The sequence below is a fragment of the Oryza sativa genome, chromosome 3, assembly GCF_034140825.1.
Source record: "Oryza sativa Japonica Group chromosome 3, ASM3414082v1".
NCBI classification, from domain to species: domain Eukaryota; kingdom Viridiplantae; phylum Streptophyta; class Magnoliopsida; order Poales; family Poaceae; genus Oryza; species Oryza sativa.
Genome location: NC_089037.1, coordinates 33,503,655 through 33,520,853, shown reverse-complemented (window position 1 = coordinate 33,520,853; position 17,199 = coordinate 33,503,655). Strand labels below are relative to the sequence as shown.

Sequence of the window (17,199 nt, the reverse complement as noted above, 5' to 3'; positions counted from 1 at the left end):
ATCTGACCAGAAAATTCCTTGTCCTGTCATGTAGATTTCAGGGCCATCACTGGTTGTACCGGACCTACTCTATTTTAATTTGGGCCATTGCAACATTAAGAAACCAGACTCAAAGCTTCCAAACTGATCCACAATACAATCCCAAATCAATATCGTTATTTCATTTGCAAACCAATAATTTGAATTTTTAATTTTTAATTGGATGGCAAAATAAGCAGCATAAACATTAATATTTTTAGCTTCCTGATTTAAATTTCTATCTCTTGACACCAATGATATACTCCTAGGTAAACAGAGAGGGGAAAGATGTCATAAAATGAATCTGACAACATTAATTAACCATAAATTTAGCTGACGTTGACATGCTAGAAAGATTAAGCATTAGACTGGGGAACAAAGTTGGTCAAGCACCCGTGCTAGCTTACACTTATATAGCTAATAGGAAGCTTTTGCTGCTAAATGTGCGCCCCAACCACCACCTAGCTGCGTCTAATTTCCCATGACACGAGATCGATCATATCGATGCCTCTAAAATCCTTAATTAGGTCGAAACACAACACGCCAAGACGCGCTTAGCCAACACACATCAAGAGAACTAATTAATCACATCTTAATTGGTAGGAGAAGTCCAATGCTGATTAATCATTAAAAGGGATGCAATTAAGTAGGACTCTGAGATCTTCATTGGAGCAAATGGGATTCATAGACTGGTGATACCTTTGTTCCCAGTGTTGTCCATGTACAGTCACTCGGATTTGACGCCCTAACAATACATAACTAGTACTTGTCATGCATATTAACTAGGAAATTGATCTTAGCTAGGCCCCAAAATGATAGGGGGACACGCTATCTCGTGATAGTTATTGACACCTACGGCCCATTACATAGAAAGTTACAGTTATTTTAGACAGAATTCACGGCCCAGTTAGTTGCAAGAAGTCACTGTGTCACCAGATGGCCTACAGCCTACCAGTGACCAGCCACCGGCCGTCCCATTTATGTGTTAAACCTTGTTTGGATGAGCTTATATCAGGTACAGTTTCTACTGTAATCTCTGAAAATGATTTGTGTAACTCAAGTAGACATACACTCGTTTCATGCATATCTTTCAAAATGTTACAAAAATGTTTTTTTATAAAATAGATATCACTACACAAACATATAAGGTCAAATTCGACTTATATAATTTGGAAAAGAAACAACAAATATCAACTATAAAAGTTACGCACGTTTGATAGCCACATTTATCATTTGTGTTTCAACTCATGTAAGTCGAATTTAAATTTGTATGTTTACGAAGTAATATATTACATACTGATCAAATTGTTTTAATTTTTTATGACTTTTTGAGTGACACATGAAACGAGTGTACCACTCAAGTAAAAAAGAAAAGCTTTCCCATAATCTCCACCTTCTCAAACAATAATTGAGAAGATTATAAGAACCAATCACTGCATAAGGTGTGCATGTGTACGTTTATAAAGACAAGTATGCGTGTTTGTGTATATGAGTGTGTTAAAAAAAATGAATTCAGACAAAAATAAACTATTAACAAGAAGGCGTTAGCTAAGAAATTACACACTTTATTTAGATTCTAGCTGGTTTAGTGACCAAATTGTTTCCAAGGCCTTACCTAGCTCTTCCTCGCCAAAAGAAAAGGAAAAAAAATGCAAGGGGTTTGCTTTTTTCTCTTCGTTTTTTTCTTTTATACTTTGTGGACATGGGGCCATGCATGCAGATGTTTTTTTCTCTAGGCTTTAGGAAGCCACAGCCTCTAGGTATCAACCAAGCAGCAGCAGATTTCCCCAGCACCCCACGGGTGATTGCCCCCATCTGAAATAATTTAATCGATCGTTGGCAAATCGACGAAAAGTAAATACAGTAGTGGATTGTTCGTAGCTGATGCATGCTTATAATTATATATTCTTGCAATTATATATCTACCCCGGCCAATGCAGGAGCAGGATCGACGACGTGATATATTCCCCGGTCTGTGGATCGATCGATCTACCGGTTGCTATAAAGTGTACGTGCGTGCAGTGACCATAGGATACCGGCATATTGTCACGTTGATATCAGTCCACGCATGCAGCCATGTACTACTCGTGTTTAGTTTCTGAAATTGGGGAGAAGTTTGGGGAAAGTTGTTAGTTTGGAAAAAAAATTGAGAGTTTTTGTGTGTAGAAAAGTTTTGGATGTGATGTGATGTGATGTAATGAAAAGTTTGGTGTGAACTAAACACACCCTAGTACTCCCTCAGTAGGCAGAATATAAGAAATTCTGGTATTTAAATCTTGTTCTAAACTGTAGAAATTTCTAATACCATTCCGTTAATCACCCGTCATTTAATTTCTTTTCTATCTTACCTCTACTCGTTAATTATTTTTTTCTTAATATTAGCTTAAAAATGCTTATATTCTTAAACAAAAGTACTACTATAAGAAAAAAAGATAACCAAGGAGGAACTTAATTATCAAATAATTACAATCGTGTAATTAATTGGGAATTGAACAGAGTACCTCGGGGTTAAAATGACAAGCACTTTCTATCACCGCTATCAAGTGCATCTGGGGATATTACAATAGGCATCTGCGTGGTTTTCACATATCCTATGCGTCCACTGGGCCCAGGAGGCATTGGCACGGCGAGTGTGGTGGCCCGGCGGCGGCGGAGGGCGCGCCGACGCGTCCTGATCGGGGCGGGCCGGCGATGTCCCCGGCCGCCCCGGCAAGCACGCATATGAGCCGTACACCCCGTGCCCCCGGCGTCTGCACCTGCGTGTACCGCTCGATCGCATCCGTCCGCGTCCGTATCTGCATGCATGCATGTGTGACTGTGTGAGCAAAAGGTTTGCATATTACTTTTTCTGTTTCACAGTTAAAATTATTCTAGTTATGAATGTGTGAAATACTAAAATAACTTTCATCGTGAAACGGAGGGAGTACGTTGCGTTGCATATGAATCGGCTTGTACCTGTGTGGCTGTTTGGTCTGGCTCTCGTACTAGGACACATGCACATACGTATACCGGGAGGAGCAACCACGTACGTACGCAGCACTGCCAACTACGTAATCCCTTCACTTTAAAATAGACAAACATAATAAAGATACGAATGATATAAACTTCTTAAGATTTGTAGTATTAAGAATATATCATATTTTATATTAAATTTATTCATTTTACAACGAAAGGATACTACGCTAGCTATTACGACCATACGGGTATCTATTGAGGTGATCTGTATGGCATTGGCTTCTTTTCAAAAAAAACATGTATGGCATTGGCAAAGTGGTTCAGATAATCCTGGCAGAGAGGCATGAATTGTTTCGCTCAACCAGAGCACCATGAATCGATCGGCCGGGTGCATTGCGCACGTTGTCTTTGGAATTGACGGATGGAATCAACCAATTATAGTTTTATTACCTAAGTTATGCTTTGGGCCATATTTTATTACCTAAGTTTCACTTTGGACCACACTTAAACATATCTTTTCACTTTGGATCGGATAAATTTACCATTGTTACGATTTGGACCACCACGAACGATTTTTTTTCTCATGCAATCAACGATCTTAAACACATCAGCTCTAATATACGGCCGATCTCCTCTATATATGGTTCATATGTTTGCCGAAAGGGAAGTTAAACATGACGAGAAAAGTTGTTCATGGTAGTCCAAACCGCAACAATAGTAAATTTACCCAGTCTAAATTGAAAATATAGGTTTAAGGGTGGTCCAAATTGAAACTTGGGTAATAAAAGGTGGACCAAAGTGTAATTTACTAAAAAAAAATCAACCAATTATCTCCAGCAATGGATCGGAGTGACGTCCACCCAGAGGCGAAGCCAGGATTTGAGATTAGGAGGATGTCGGTGAGGGTAAGCCATAAGAGTTGAGAATGAATAACCAATATTAATATTGATAGTAAAAAAAGGGTCAAATAGTTACTCTCAATAACAACCAATGTTTAAACTAATCCTTTAAAAAACTGGAATTTTAGCCCTTTAATAATATCATCCAAAGTTTGAAACTAGTCTTTAATTTATTGCTAAATTCTTTTAATGTAAACTATTGAATAATCTCACAAATAAGTATAATCTATTTTACTTTGAAAAAGATGAGAAATCACAAACTAATTTTGTAGATCATGTTTCTTGCTAATGTTTTTAGACTTACTAACTAACTAAGCTGATAATAATTTCAAGCTACACAAATAAACTAGATAAATACTTATTTTAGTTAATCTTAATATAGAGTAAAAACAGTTGGGTGTGGTGGTGGTGTTCAGATGGGGGGTGTTGGCACCCTCTAGCAATCCCCTAGCTGCGCGACTGCGTGTCTGCGTCCACCATCCACGGGCATCACGTAGGCGCACCATATGTATAACTTGTTGCATATATATGCATGCAATATGCACATTCTCGACGTTTCGAAACGTTGGGTTAAATTTTATAACTTTGACTATTAATTATTTTTTAAAAAATAATAAAGCAACATATATTGATTTATCTTACAAAGGACTATAACAAAGTAAAATTAATTATTTACTATATACACTATAATAAAAATATATTTTAAAGATTATGTTATATTGGAAACATCAATAATTATGAACCGGATGAAGTAAATTCCGTGAACCTCCTCAGCTTCTCTTGACGCCGCATCCTCACATTCTCACCTCCCTCTCGAGTCTGGACCATGCCCCAGCTTTAATTTGCTGGCGGCTCACCTCTTTTTGGTGTAGATCCATGCATGACCACCAAATCATTCTGTTCTTGATACCTCCTCCCTTCCGAATGTGTCCATCGTATCCGTGACAAATTCATCCCCCCAATCCAAAATCCTACCAAACGTCGAAGCTGTCATGGCTTCCTGAATGATTTTTGGTCACCATACTAGTAGCACACGACCATGCATTATCAGCTCATTACTGTCGGTTCGGCTTGAACCAATGGCGATTGGCTGTGTTTGGAACTCCAAATTCCCGACACCTCCCTCTCATTTTCCACGTGCACGTTTTTCAAATTGTTAAACGGTGTATTTTTTATAAAAAGTTTCTATATAAAAGTTGCTTAAAAAATCAAATTAATTTATTTTTTTAAAAAAAATAGCAAATACTTAATTAATCATACGCTAATGGACCGCTCTGTTTTCCGTGCGGGAAGATTGGGTTCCCAATCCTAAAATCTGAACACAGTGTGTATATAACTATATACCACTGACGGTTATCGCCACAAATCGGCATTGCTTCGAACTGTTTGGATGCCTGACGTAAAAGATAGCGGTCCGGGTTTTGAATTGGTTGGCTGGTCAATTGGACTGCCCAAGGGTTTAACAACTATCCAAGGTCCCTTCTTTTTCCCCGCAAACCACAATTAGAGAAACGGATTTGCTAAATAATGGAAAATACTATAGGACGATATCGTGTTAAATAATGAGAAATGTCCAAACGTGCTACCGTTCTGTATCATTTCCCGGATGTATGGATTGAACCCACGATCTCAAGTGTGCATGCTTGGGTCCCTCACCAACCAAGCAATGACACGATTCCAATCAGTTTTATGCCAGTTACATTGTAACTATAATTATACCATAATTACATGTAAAAGTTTTTCATCCAAAAAATGGTCAAAAGTTATATAGCTAATCCCTTAGAGAAATGACCCCACTAAGGGCCTCTTTGAATCGCAGGATTGAGAAAACGTAGGAATAGGAAAAACGTAGGATTTTGATAGGAATGTAAATGTAAAGCAGAGGATTGTAAAACGCAGAAAAAATATAGAAATGACCGTTTAATTGAGCCGCATGAAAAACGCAGGAATTGGATGAGAGAGATAGACTCAAAGAAAAGTTACCAAGAGGTTGAAGCTCTTGCTAAATTTTCTCCAAAATCTCTATAGGATTGTCCATTCCATAGGAATTTTAAAGGATTGTGAAGGATTCAATCCTTTATTTCAAAGGGCTTTATAGGAAAATTTCCTATAGGATTAAAATCCTCTAAAATTACTATATTTTTCCTCCAATTCAAAGGGTCCTAAAATACAAACAGTAATTGATCCCATGGATTAAATTTCTAGTTCAACCACTGGAGTTCTAAAAAGAAAAGTTCAACTACTGGTGACCTAGTGCACGAATCTTGATGTCGATCAAACGGCCAAAATTCGCAAGATTTAGGGCTGATTTGGTTTGAGGCCCTACCAAAATGTTGGTAGTGCCATAGAGTAGATTTATTACTATTTAGCCAATCCAAATACTATCATGAAGCTACTAAAATATTGGCATGGCACAAATTAGCACTAATCCAAACATGCCCTTATTGAACCAAATCAGCCAATTAATACTCCTCAATCACCAATTTACCACCCAAATACCCGGATCCAATTCTTGACTCGACGCACGAGTTACACACTTAACTACACGAGACGACGAAACTCGAGTAATTAAGCCCAGCCAGGGTCATATCGTTACCTCGCCGCCGCACCGGTGAGTGTGTCAGTCAACGCCACGAACCCAACTCCACTCATCCTCTCATCCCGCCTCTATAAATCCTACCCGTACGTGCTACCAACTGCTCGCTCGATCGATCGCCCACACGCGCTCCGCACGTCGACGCGCAAAACCCCTCCTCCCCTCCCCTCGCCGGCGATGGAGCCGGCCGCCGCCGCCGCCGCCGGGCAGCTCGACGTGGACAAGCTCACCTACGAGATCTTCTCCATTCTCGAGAGCAAGTTCTTGTTCGGTTACGATGATCCCAAGCTCGTCTTCAGCGGCGGCGACGAGCCGCAGGGGGCGGTGAAGGGGACTCTGGCGAGAGGCCCGGCGGTGGTGGAGCGTGGCAAGGTGTGCGTGCTGTCGATTGATGGGGGTGGGCGGGCGGCGGATGGGCTGCTCGCCGGCGCGGCGCTGGTGAGCTTGGAGGCGTCGCTGCGGCGGCGGACCGGGGATGAGACGGCGAGGCTGGCGGATTTCTTCGATGTCGCTGCTGGCTCCGGCGCCGGCGGCGTGCTCGCGGCGATGCTGGTCGCGCGCGGCGGGGATGGGCGGCCGATGTTCTCCGCCGAGGACGCGCTGGCGTTCCTCATGAGGAGCCTGCGGCGAGGGTGGTCCGGCGGCGGCGGCGGCGGCGCCGCCGGTGGCATCCGCGCGCTGTTCCGCCGCCCCGGCGCCGCGTTCCGGAAGGTGTTCGGCGACCTGACGCTGCGGGACACGGTGCGGCCGGTGCTGGTGCCGTGCTACGACCTCGCGTCGGCGGGGCCGTTCCTCTTCTCCCGCGCCGACGCCGTCGAGACGGCGGCGTACGACTTCCGCCTCCGCGACGTGTGCGCCGCCACCTGCGCCGGGTCGGACGGCTCGGCGTCGGCGGTGGAGGTGCGGTCCTCCGACGGCGCCACCCGCATCGCGGCCGTCGGCGGCGGCCTCGCGCTCGGCAACCCCACGGCGGCGGCCATCACCCACGTGCTCAACAACAAGCGCGAGTTCCCTCTCGCCGCCGGCGTCGAGGACCTCCTGGTCATCTCCATCGGCAGCGGCGAGTGCGACAACCGCCCCACCGGTGGCGCCGCCGCCTCGACATCCGAGATCGTCAGGATCGCCGCCGAAGGCGTCGCCGACATGGTACAGAAAAAAACAATCCATCCAGTGTGTCTCTCTGTGTGGTCCTCTTCTTCCTTTCTCGCATGCATTCTTGTTCTTCGTGCTCCCTTGGCTAACGCCTTCTCCCCGACGCATCCTTGACTCCAGGTGGATCAAGCAGTGGCCATGGCGTTCGGACATAATAGGACAAACAACTACATCCGTATACAGGTCAGAGAACTCACAGCCATCACTATACCACCATGATATCTTTGCGTTTGCTTTAGCTTGATCAATCTCCATCTCCATTGGTGTCTTTGATCTTGCAGGCGATGGGGTCGCCGCGGGCGAGCCGAGGAGGGATGAGATGCGGCGGCGGCGGCGGCGGCGATGGCGCGGGGTGGGGCGTGGCGGAGGAGATGCTGTCGCAGAAGAACGTGGAGTCGGTGCTGTTCCGGGGGAAGAAGCTGGCGGAGCAGACGAACGCCGAGAAGCTGGAGTGGTTCGCGCACGAGCTCGTCAAGGAGCGGGATCGCCGGAGGACGGCCGGCGCGCTCGCCCCCGCCGTCGTCAAGCAGCAGCCGTCGGAGTCGGCGCCGGCGACGGCGGCCGCCGCCGATGGCCACACGCCGCCGCCGACGTCGTACTCGAACCTGGTCAGCCAGATGTTCACCACCATCCTGTAGACCTGTAGACGTGCGTGCGTGGCAAGCGAAATGTGCTTCCGATGTATTGATTCTCTCCCCTTATTTTTGGCTGAATTTTGTAAATGCAGAGTAACAAAAATGTGCATGCTTGCCGTGATCTGTACGTAGGACATGCCTGTTTTTTTTTTTAATCTCCCTCTAAATCCTAGGATGCTTAATGGAGAGCTGGTAAGTTGACTAAAAGCTGTAGAATCAAGTTAAGTACTGCTAGTAGTGATAGCTGCAACCTGCAATCAAAGAAACTCAAGGCAAATAATAATATATTTAATTAAAAAGAAGATCAGATCACTGAAACAAAGTGCTAGATTTAATGAAACAATTCTAAGAAATTGTACTTGGCCTGTACTGTCAGAATTTCAACAGGCAATACAAAAGGTACACTCCTGAGCTGTTGCAAGTTGCAAGCTTCAGACTCCAGATTCCAGAACAGTAGTTGCTCGCAAGTCGCAAGTTTCCAACAAAAGAAAATAAATAGAACGTAGTTGCTCACACATCTAGCGTGATGACCCCGTTCCCCGTTGATGCACGGAGAATTTCAGTGTGGGTAGGGTAGAACTTGTCTGGCAATGTAAATTAGTAGTAACATGCATAAAATCTGGCTATTTGCATTTACTGCTATCACACAATCCAATGCAAAACTCATTCATGATCGGTCAACTTCACAATGTTTACCATGTGATAGAACTATAGAAATGAATGAGACGTCATGGAGATATTGATGTCTAGATTTTCGATGCAAAATGGATTTCTCTTTTCTTCTCTGTACCCAGAGGGAACAAATGCTAATCATATTCCAGAAAAGCAATAGTTATTTCCTACGCAAATGAAACTGACTATAGAATTCAAATAGTACTAGAATTCTTGTATTTCAGAAGCTACGAGGGTGTGAAAAATGGTAAATCCATGATTACCTGTAGGCCCAACAGAGGAGCAGTACTCCCTCCATACTAATAAAGAAAGTTATTTAGGACAGCGAAACGGTCTCCAAAACACAACTTTGATTTCTTATTTCTATAAAAATATTTATTGAAAAGTGATATATGTATATTTTTATGAAAGTATTTTTTAAGACAAATCTATTCATATAATTTTTATATTTTCAAACTCAACAACTTGAGAGTTATTTATGATTTATATTATCAAGATTTAACTTAAATATTGTTCTAAACGACTTTATTTACGAACACGGAGGGAGTATGCTAATTACTCCTTTAACGCAGCGGAGAGACAGGTTCTGGGCAGGCCGGACCCGGATCTGCGACTGCAAGAAGCATGCAGCTTAACTCACTTTAAGTAAAAACACCAAATCCGAGGTGCGCGTGTTGACGGGCTGGTGATGTATTCTTTGATCCGTCGAAATAGGTGGCACTCTTCATGCAACGTGGAGGCCTGGAGAGCTGCCGAGCTGGGCATCGGTTATGGCTTGAGATGCTCCAAATCCAGCAAATTTGTCTTCAAATGTGATTTGCCTCATATATATACTCTCCTGCAAGAGGCGTCACACCATTGATTCCACCCATCAAAAGATATAGTGCAAATGAAAAGATCACAGAAAACAGGGATTGTATCAGAATGCATGTATATATTGATGTCAGGAAACACATGTTCAACTTGGGTTGAAGGATTGGATGTCTTACTTTGTTATTCATGTGGTGTGGGGGACTGAGCTGATCCTAAATCCCAAGTAATGAGCATTTAGGTCATGTTAAGAGTAGCTTATTAACTGAGTGCATGGGCTACTGTATATTTTACCAGACACCACAGATCGGACCTACATATACTGTCCCCTTCTATGATGGAGTGGCCTAACAGCAATGTTGATAAACCATCATGTAAACAGCACCAGACCATACTAGTAGGTAAATAGGCATGCATAAAGCATAATGATCTAGGTTACAACTTACAGGCTACAAAGTAGTGCTGGTGGTGCAAAAGTAGCTCCAGGGGGTGATAAACAGGTACTACTCAGGAGTCAGGACAATGCCTAAGACAAAGGAGGGAATATAAAATTTCACTCCAGCCACACCAACCAGCCTTTTTCCAAAGATCAAAGCAGTAATTTGTACTGCATGCTACAGTGTGAAGATAGATCACTGATGAGAAACCAGCACTTGTGCACCAGATGGCATGAGCTCGGTATCACCATTCACTGCACCATTCAGGCATTCACTGGGAGGACCAGACACTCCCAGTTAGTACAGCTGAGGCTTTGAGTACTGCATGCCCACACTATAGTCTTGTCCCCCTCCCTCCCTGCTGCTTGCTTTGGATTCCATTTTCATGCATGCATAGGTACATAGGTCACACGTGTAGCATTACTAGTACATAAATCTGCTATGGCTTGTTTGTGTTTGTAAATGCAACTATGCAAGTAGCCAAGAATCTCTCTAGTCTCTACCCAGGGATGAAGTAATGGAGCCATCACTCATCAGCCATGCAACAACTTGCAACTTGAAGAGTTGGATCTAATCTCGCTCCTTTTGCACAAAAAAGATGATCGAACCACGTTTGCAAAGCGATTTCTTGGAAAGAGGAGTGATTAACTATTGTAAGTAGAAAAAAACCGCCCTGGGTAAGGTTAGTTAGCAGTTACCAGCTTCGTCCCCTCTGTTATAGTTTACTCTGGGGAGTCAGAATGACGGGTTATTTAGGGGTCTAGGATCTTTAGTCACATGTTTGGCTACAGTAGTGGAGATTTTTAATGTTTGTTGCTTTGTCATAGACGATCTTATAGTTTGTTTTCTTAATGAAGTTATATACATAGACAAATTAGACCTGCAGTGTTTGTCTAGGGAATCCTATCCTGCATCTCTGTAACGAAATTCGTCAATACAGACAAAGGAAAAACTGTTCATGCTCATGCTTTTATTTGGCTCTCTGGTTGTTCTCTTCCATTTTGTACTGGCCTGCTATTTTCAAGTAGCTAAGCTGCTGAAGTATGTAGTTGCCATAGCATCAAGGTTATAAATTGTGAAATGGATAAAAGTTGCGTTATAGTCATCATTTATTAATAGTCAATGGATCGTTCCTTCTTTTTTATGATTAGTCGATGGAGAAATTTCTTGAAGTCTGAAATTCAAATGACGGATCGTCCTAACTACCAAAAATAAATGGTAAACTCTGAAGAAGCACAAAACACGAGCAAGAGAATAAAATGCTTCCATATTTTACATCCAAAATAAATACACAAGATACGGATATTGCTGCATCAAATGAATGGAAAATGACTGCTTACTTGACAGGTTGATAGATATATATGATTGGGTGGCCACACGTACGCCACCATGCCAGGACCATGCATCTGCTGTGACTGTTGTGAGCAGCGTAGCGTACTTCGATTCAGTTGGGACCCTGGATGAAGCTTTCAGAAAATGTGCTGCTCACCTGCAAGAACAATCAGTCTGCATAGCGCACGAGCAACGCATGCAGACTGCCTATACCTAACTCGCAGCCGATTAGATTGTTTTAATCAATGGAAGTTTTAAAGAAAAAGATATGTGTTGTATTGATTATTGTATAGTACTATTGACGCAAGCAATACTTCTATAGGTGTGCAATATATATCTTATATAGCATTTGAATTGGCATAAATAAAGATGCAAAATATAGCTATAGCCAAATGCATTTTCCTACTATGAATTTGCAACCTCATTGACATATATAACAGAGTCGTAGATGCAGTTCACTGCATCTTCAAGAGAAAGAGGCATTGTTTTGGTAATATATGACAACAGGAGAGGGGCCTGGGAAACAAGAGTAAAAGGGGATTTTTCTCATAGAATGAAAAAAAAAAAGAAACAGGCCCAGGTATAGATTTATCAGGTAAGTATGGCCTAGACTAAACAAAAAAAAAAGCTACTCTGAAAAGTACTCTGTAGTAGCTCACAGAAGATGTATACGCATATTTGGGTTATTGCCAATCTCATAATCATTGAACTGAAAGAAATTTGTGGGTGCTTATAGTCTTAAGAACTATATATAGTTTATATACCCTTTCAATGTGACAGTTAATACCTTGAAAAAATGGAGAATGATAAGGCTATATTCTCTTACCTTTTTCACAGATGCTCATGAAGGGTGACCAATTTGCACATGAAAATTTCCTGTGGGACAAACCCAAAATTCTTCAACAAGAAAAGGAAAAGGTGGATGCAAGGATATAGGAATGTAAAGGCTAATAAGATGAACTCAGAGAATATGCAACAGATAATTGAAATGATTACATAGGGAACAAACCATGCAAAGCCTTCTTTTAAACTGAAAATCGTACCTGTTTCTGTTGAAGATGTGGAACCATTATGTGCAGCGATACAATTGCTTTGAGCATTTCTAGCTCCAAATAGTAGTGTGAATTTACTAACCTATTTATTCACTCACAATAGAGCACATATTGTACCAAAATACATCAGTAGACACTACCAAACTAAACTGAAAGTTGCTCTGTTGGGCAAATTAGATTAAAAACAAAGCTATAAGAATATGAAGTCTGGTTGGAAAAGATTTCTCCCAACAGTGCACTTAGACATTTATTATATTAGGTCGCTGGGCAGCATCTGATATCATTGCAAGGGTAGAAGACTTGAACACAAAAAAGCTATAAGGAATATCTAAATATGACAGTTTAAAGATATGATGGTCCTTACAGGACCTATGGACCACAAAAATCATAGCCTTTCCTGATGCTAAGAAATTGTTGGAGTGCAAAACTTTGTCCTCAATGAAATGGGATTTAAAATTGTAACTGTAAAGTATATTTAAACTCACATTTCAAGCATTACATGACCGTATTATAATCATGTCACCTTGAATGTGCTACAGTTAGACTTCTGAACTTTTAGGAAGTAGAATCCAATATAAAGGGTATGCAGACATTTCCACATATCTGTATAAAGTATCACCGAATTGAGATTGAGACCAACTGACAGAACAAATCTTGATCAATTATAACTATTGTTCCTTCATTTCTGTCAAATTAATATGTTCAGCAAGCATTCTCCAAAGGCTATTCTGCTACATCACTTGCATGACAAGCATGTTCCCTAACCCCCTAGTAATATTTGGTGACATTCCATGATACACAACCAGATAACAGGAGTGGTTGGTGTATGGCTTCTTTACAATATCCATCATGCATTTCATCTTGTGCACTCATACAAGGTTCTGTCTGGCAGACAACCTAGACTTGTAGTTAGTGTGTTTTAGTCCAAGGCATAGTAGGCCAACAGAGAAACAGCACTTCCAGTGGAACCTGGCTTTTCTATATGACATGGAATAGATAATAAAGCAAATAAACTTCATAAAAAATAACATTGCCATCGGTACTGATTTCTTATTTCATACCTAATTGGTCGGTAAACAATATGGCCCTCAACTCTCAGTTGGGGTTTGATTAACTGTTTCTGTAAAGTGGATGCACATAAATACAAACCAAGGAGGAAATGGAAGAATTGTAGGAGGTTAGCCACAACTCACAAGTCACAACCCTGACGGAAAGTTTAAACACCGTAGTATTTTGGAGGCTCCTCTCATGCCACTAAGGACTGCTCCTTCCACACTTGGACTTGTGCAAAAATCTCCGCAAATAGCCAATTTCATGCTCTTATCCCAAACACACTTGTCGTCTCCACTTATAGCGATGGCTGGGAAAGCACTGCCCCTGCATTTTGTTTAACATGAAAACTAGCAATGTCGACGGAATATGGCATCAATAATTGGGTAAGATTTCAACCTAGAATACTGACCATCTGTGGGCTTTCATAAAGATTGGCTGTGGTATGTTCAATCCTGTAGCCTGAAATTCTTTGAGCAATTCCTCTGCCACTTTAGCAAGGGCATCAGCTGAAGGTTTCCGTGGACCAATATTATTGATTACCTTTGAAGCATACTCAGCTGTCGAATGCAATACCCAAGACTGACTGAATACACAGAGTTAATGAAAATGAACCACAACACAGCAAAAGATCTTCAGTGTGTACAAAAGTCTCAAAATAAATACACACCTGTTAAGCGGTACATGAGCACGTCCTGGCTTGCTACTATCACAAAAGGCCCAGCTTAGGTAGTCAGAATTATTGAATGAGAAACCTTGAACAGGTACCTGATTGAAATATCATGGGACAGAAGAATAAACTGACTGAATGAAAACTACAAAATTTTCCAAGCATCATATAATAGACAACTTGCAGGATTGATTAGATTATGTGAATAATAAGGGCGATTGAAGATCCCTTTAGTGCTATGCTATTTAGGAATTTATTTTTTTCTCAGCAAATGGTTCCATCTAAATGTATTGTGATAACTGATAGCAGGCAGAAATGTGCTGTGACAACTGATAAAAGATAATGGAATCCTATTCAACTTAACATAATAGCAAGTAGAAATGCATTGTAATAACTGATAAGAATGAAGTGTGTTACAAACTTGCCATGGAAATTTCATCATAAAATAGGTAAGTGGAAGAACAAGTGAGGGGAATGGTGATGATCTGGAGTTACATGAATGGCTAACATGTAGGTTGCATATACCTTAGTCAAAGGCTCTGAGAATGCTAACATAAGAGCAAAACAGGGGCGAACAGGGATATCCTGAATCATCATTGACAATTGTGGAAGCAATGACAAATCTGAGAAGGAAAAATAATGCAACTGCTCAGACATTCAGCTGAGATATCATAAAAATACCGCTGTTCTGTGTAATTAGGAACAATGGTACAATGTATCCTACATGAGTCCAATCAAACACCGGTTTATTTTGACATTAAGTAACCTGCATTGTACCCTTCATTAAATGTGCATTTTCTTGCTGTCAACTTATTGTTTGGACATGGTAGCTGCAAAACCATATTCTTTAAAAGGAAAAAAGGAACAATCTTCCATAAGGAGGCAGGCATAGATTCATATAGGAGCATTTTCTTACTGTCTTCACTATTTTGTCAATCTATTACTACATTTTAAACAAATGTAGAAATCTTAAGATACAGACAATGATAAAATTAAGTTATAGAAAACAAGAGTTATTTTTCTAATCAAAGATAAATATGGTTATCCTGGTTACCATAAACCGTCAGAAAAATTAGAACAAAGAATTTATGGTGAAAGAATATTTTCTTTAATTAATTGTAGTGCTAGACCTCCTGATCAATATAATTTGCTAAAAAAAACTATTGTACAATATTGTCTTTCAAAACATAACATAAGTTCATAAACCCATTATTTTGAAACTTGTGTTATGGTAGTGCATATTATGAAGATAATAGAATAAAACGAACCAAGAGGCGGTGGTCTTCCAGTTAGCCCAGAAAATCTTGGTGATGCTATATTCTTATCGGTTGCTACAACATAATCAAAATGGCCAAGATCTCTCCCATCCAAACTAGCCAGTAACCATGAACTCCTATCTTGAATCCAGTCCATCCTGCCAATGGTGACACCAAATTTGGCCACCACACCTAACAGGCACAAGAGATAGCATGTATGAGCAGCAAGTTCTAGATTGCTGGTACTGAAGAGTCATAAACTCATAATGCTACAAAGTAAGTCTAACCATCCTCTAGACAAAGTGATTTGCATATTGAGTTCATGCCTGGCACTCCCACATACTTCTTAATTGTTCCCTCCTGTGCGAATATAATGCCAGAAAGCTTATGTTAGTAAGTAGAAAGTATCATTTTAAGCGGTGCAGATACATAAGACTACATATCATTCTAATCCACCCCCAACTCCATCTTTTGATAAGGATCAGCACTACAATAGTACCATCAACATCAGAGACATCACAGGTTAAGTTGATTCTGAACATGTGAGTAACGGTAGTTCGATCTATCCACTAAATTTTTAGAGTACTGCACATTATATATTCAGTGATGAGTAGATTTGGCAGCAGAAAGATGGCTTACTATTCCAAGTGCAACCTACTGCATTCTGCATTCAGACATTCAGTTAAGGGGTTCACCAGTAAACTATCCCAATTCCCACAGTCATGCTACCACTAGATACGTGACATGTTCAAGTTGAAGCCTCAACTATGGGAGGGTTTCGAAGCCTAGAACCTTCTCGAAATCAGTGAATTTGCCGGCCTCCCGATCGAAGCACGCGAACATGGCCTTCCACTCGGCGACGAGCCCCCGCGCCTCCCACCCGCTCACGACCCGAGCAACCTCGTCGTTGCTCACGGTGAAGTATGGCGCGCCGTGGTCGAATCGCAGCTCCGTGCCGTCCTCCATCACCTCCCTGCGCCCACACAAACCAGCAAAATGGGGTGGAAAAAATAACAGCACCGATCAGCGCGGAACCAACACACGCGGCCCGGGCAGTAAATTGGTCGAGCACCTCCGCTGCGCCATGCGGCCACCGGCCCCGCGGCCGGAGTCGAAGAGCGTCACCGCCACGCCGCGCGCGGCCAGCAGCGACGCGCATACAGCGCCCGATACTGCATCGGTGGACAAACCAAAAAGGGGATCGCAGGTACGGGTCAGTTCAAACGGGAGCAATCGGATCAGAGAGAGAGGATGAGGGATTGGAATGGGCTGCGTCTGCTTACTTCCGCCCCCGATGACGGCGACATTGGCAGCCGAGGCGGCTGCGGCGGCGGCGGCGGCGCTCATTGTTCGAGGCTTCCCGGCGACGGGGTGCGGTGCGGAGAATGGAGAGCTTTTCCGATCGAGGCGGGAGGGCTTGGCTGCTTCCGCGGTGAAGAGATTGCGCGCTGCGGCGTCGACGTGGCGTCTCGTGGACCCCTCGCTTTTCTGGGCTCTTCTCCATCCGGCCCAGCAACTGAATTTGGCCCATAAGGTCCAAGTCTTCTGGACTAATCTTTTCGCTCATGCTTATACTTATACTTATCAGCCAAACCAAAATTTGAATTTTTAATCTTAAATTTAAAGTTGATTTTAGAGTTTTTTTTGTTATCAAAGTTTATTTTA

At 42.1% G+C, this 17,199-nt stretch overlaps 2 protein-coding genes across 7 annotated transcripts; one reads left to right on the top strand and one right to left on the bottom strand.

The window, feature by feature from the left end:
- Window positions 1-6,574: 6,574 nt before the first annotated feature.
- LOC4334333 (patatin-like protein 3) lies at window positions 6,575-8,408 on the top strand. Its single transcript, XM_015774332.3, has 3 exons — window positions 6,575-7,614; window positions 7,741-7,803; window positions 7,902-8,408. Exons 1-3 carry the CDS (start codon window positions 6,646-6,648, stop codon window positions 8,256-8,258), a joined length of 1,389 nt encoding a protein of 462 aa, XP_015629818.1. The 5' UTR covers window positions 6,575-6,645; the 3' UTR covers window positions 8,259-8,408.
- Window positions 8,409-13,198: 4,790 nt separating this feature from the next.
- Window positions 13,199-16,943, bottom strand: LOC4334332 (uncharacterized). Of its 6 annotated transcripts, XR_010740137.1 has the most exons (11): window positions 16,818-16,943; window positions 16,607-16,706; window positions 16,327-16,507; window positions 15,822-15,894; window positions 15,547-15,726; window positions 14,804-14,901; window positions 14,279-14,376; window positions 14,021-14,194; window positions 13,752-13,935; window positions 13,620-13,678; window positions 13,199-13,536 (listed from the first exon to the last, which is right to left on the bottom strand). XR_010740137.1 is itself a non-coding variant. In XM_066308758.1 (10 exons), the coding sequence occupies exons 1-9, from the start codon at window positions 16,879-16,881 to the stop codon at window positions 13,755-13,757; spliced, it is 1,149 nt and encodes a 382-aa protein (XP_066164855.1). In that variant the 5' UTR covers window positions 16,882-16,943; the 3' UTR covers window positions 13,559-13,678; window positions 13,752-13,754. The 6 variants fall into 6 exon arrangements, 2 of the variants coding, with proteins under 2 accessions (XP_066164855.1, XP_015629823.1); XR_010740139.1 differs by lacking the exon at window positions 13,199-13,536 and having other exon boundaries at window positions 13,559-13,678; window positions 14,021-14,190; XR_010740140.1 differs by lacking the exon at window positions 13,199-13,536 and having other exon boundaries at window positions 13,559-13,678; window positions 14,021-14,168.
- Between the last annotated feature and the right edge of the window lie 256 nt (window positions 16,944-17,199).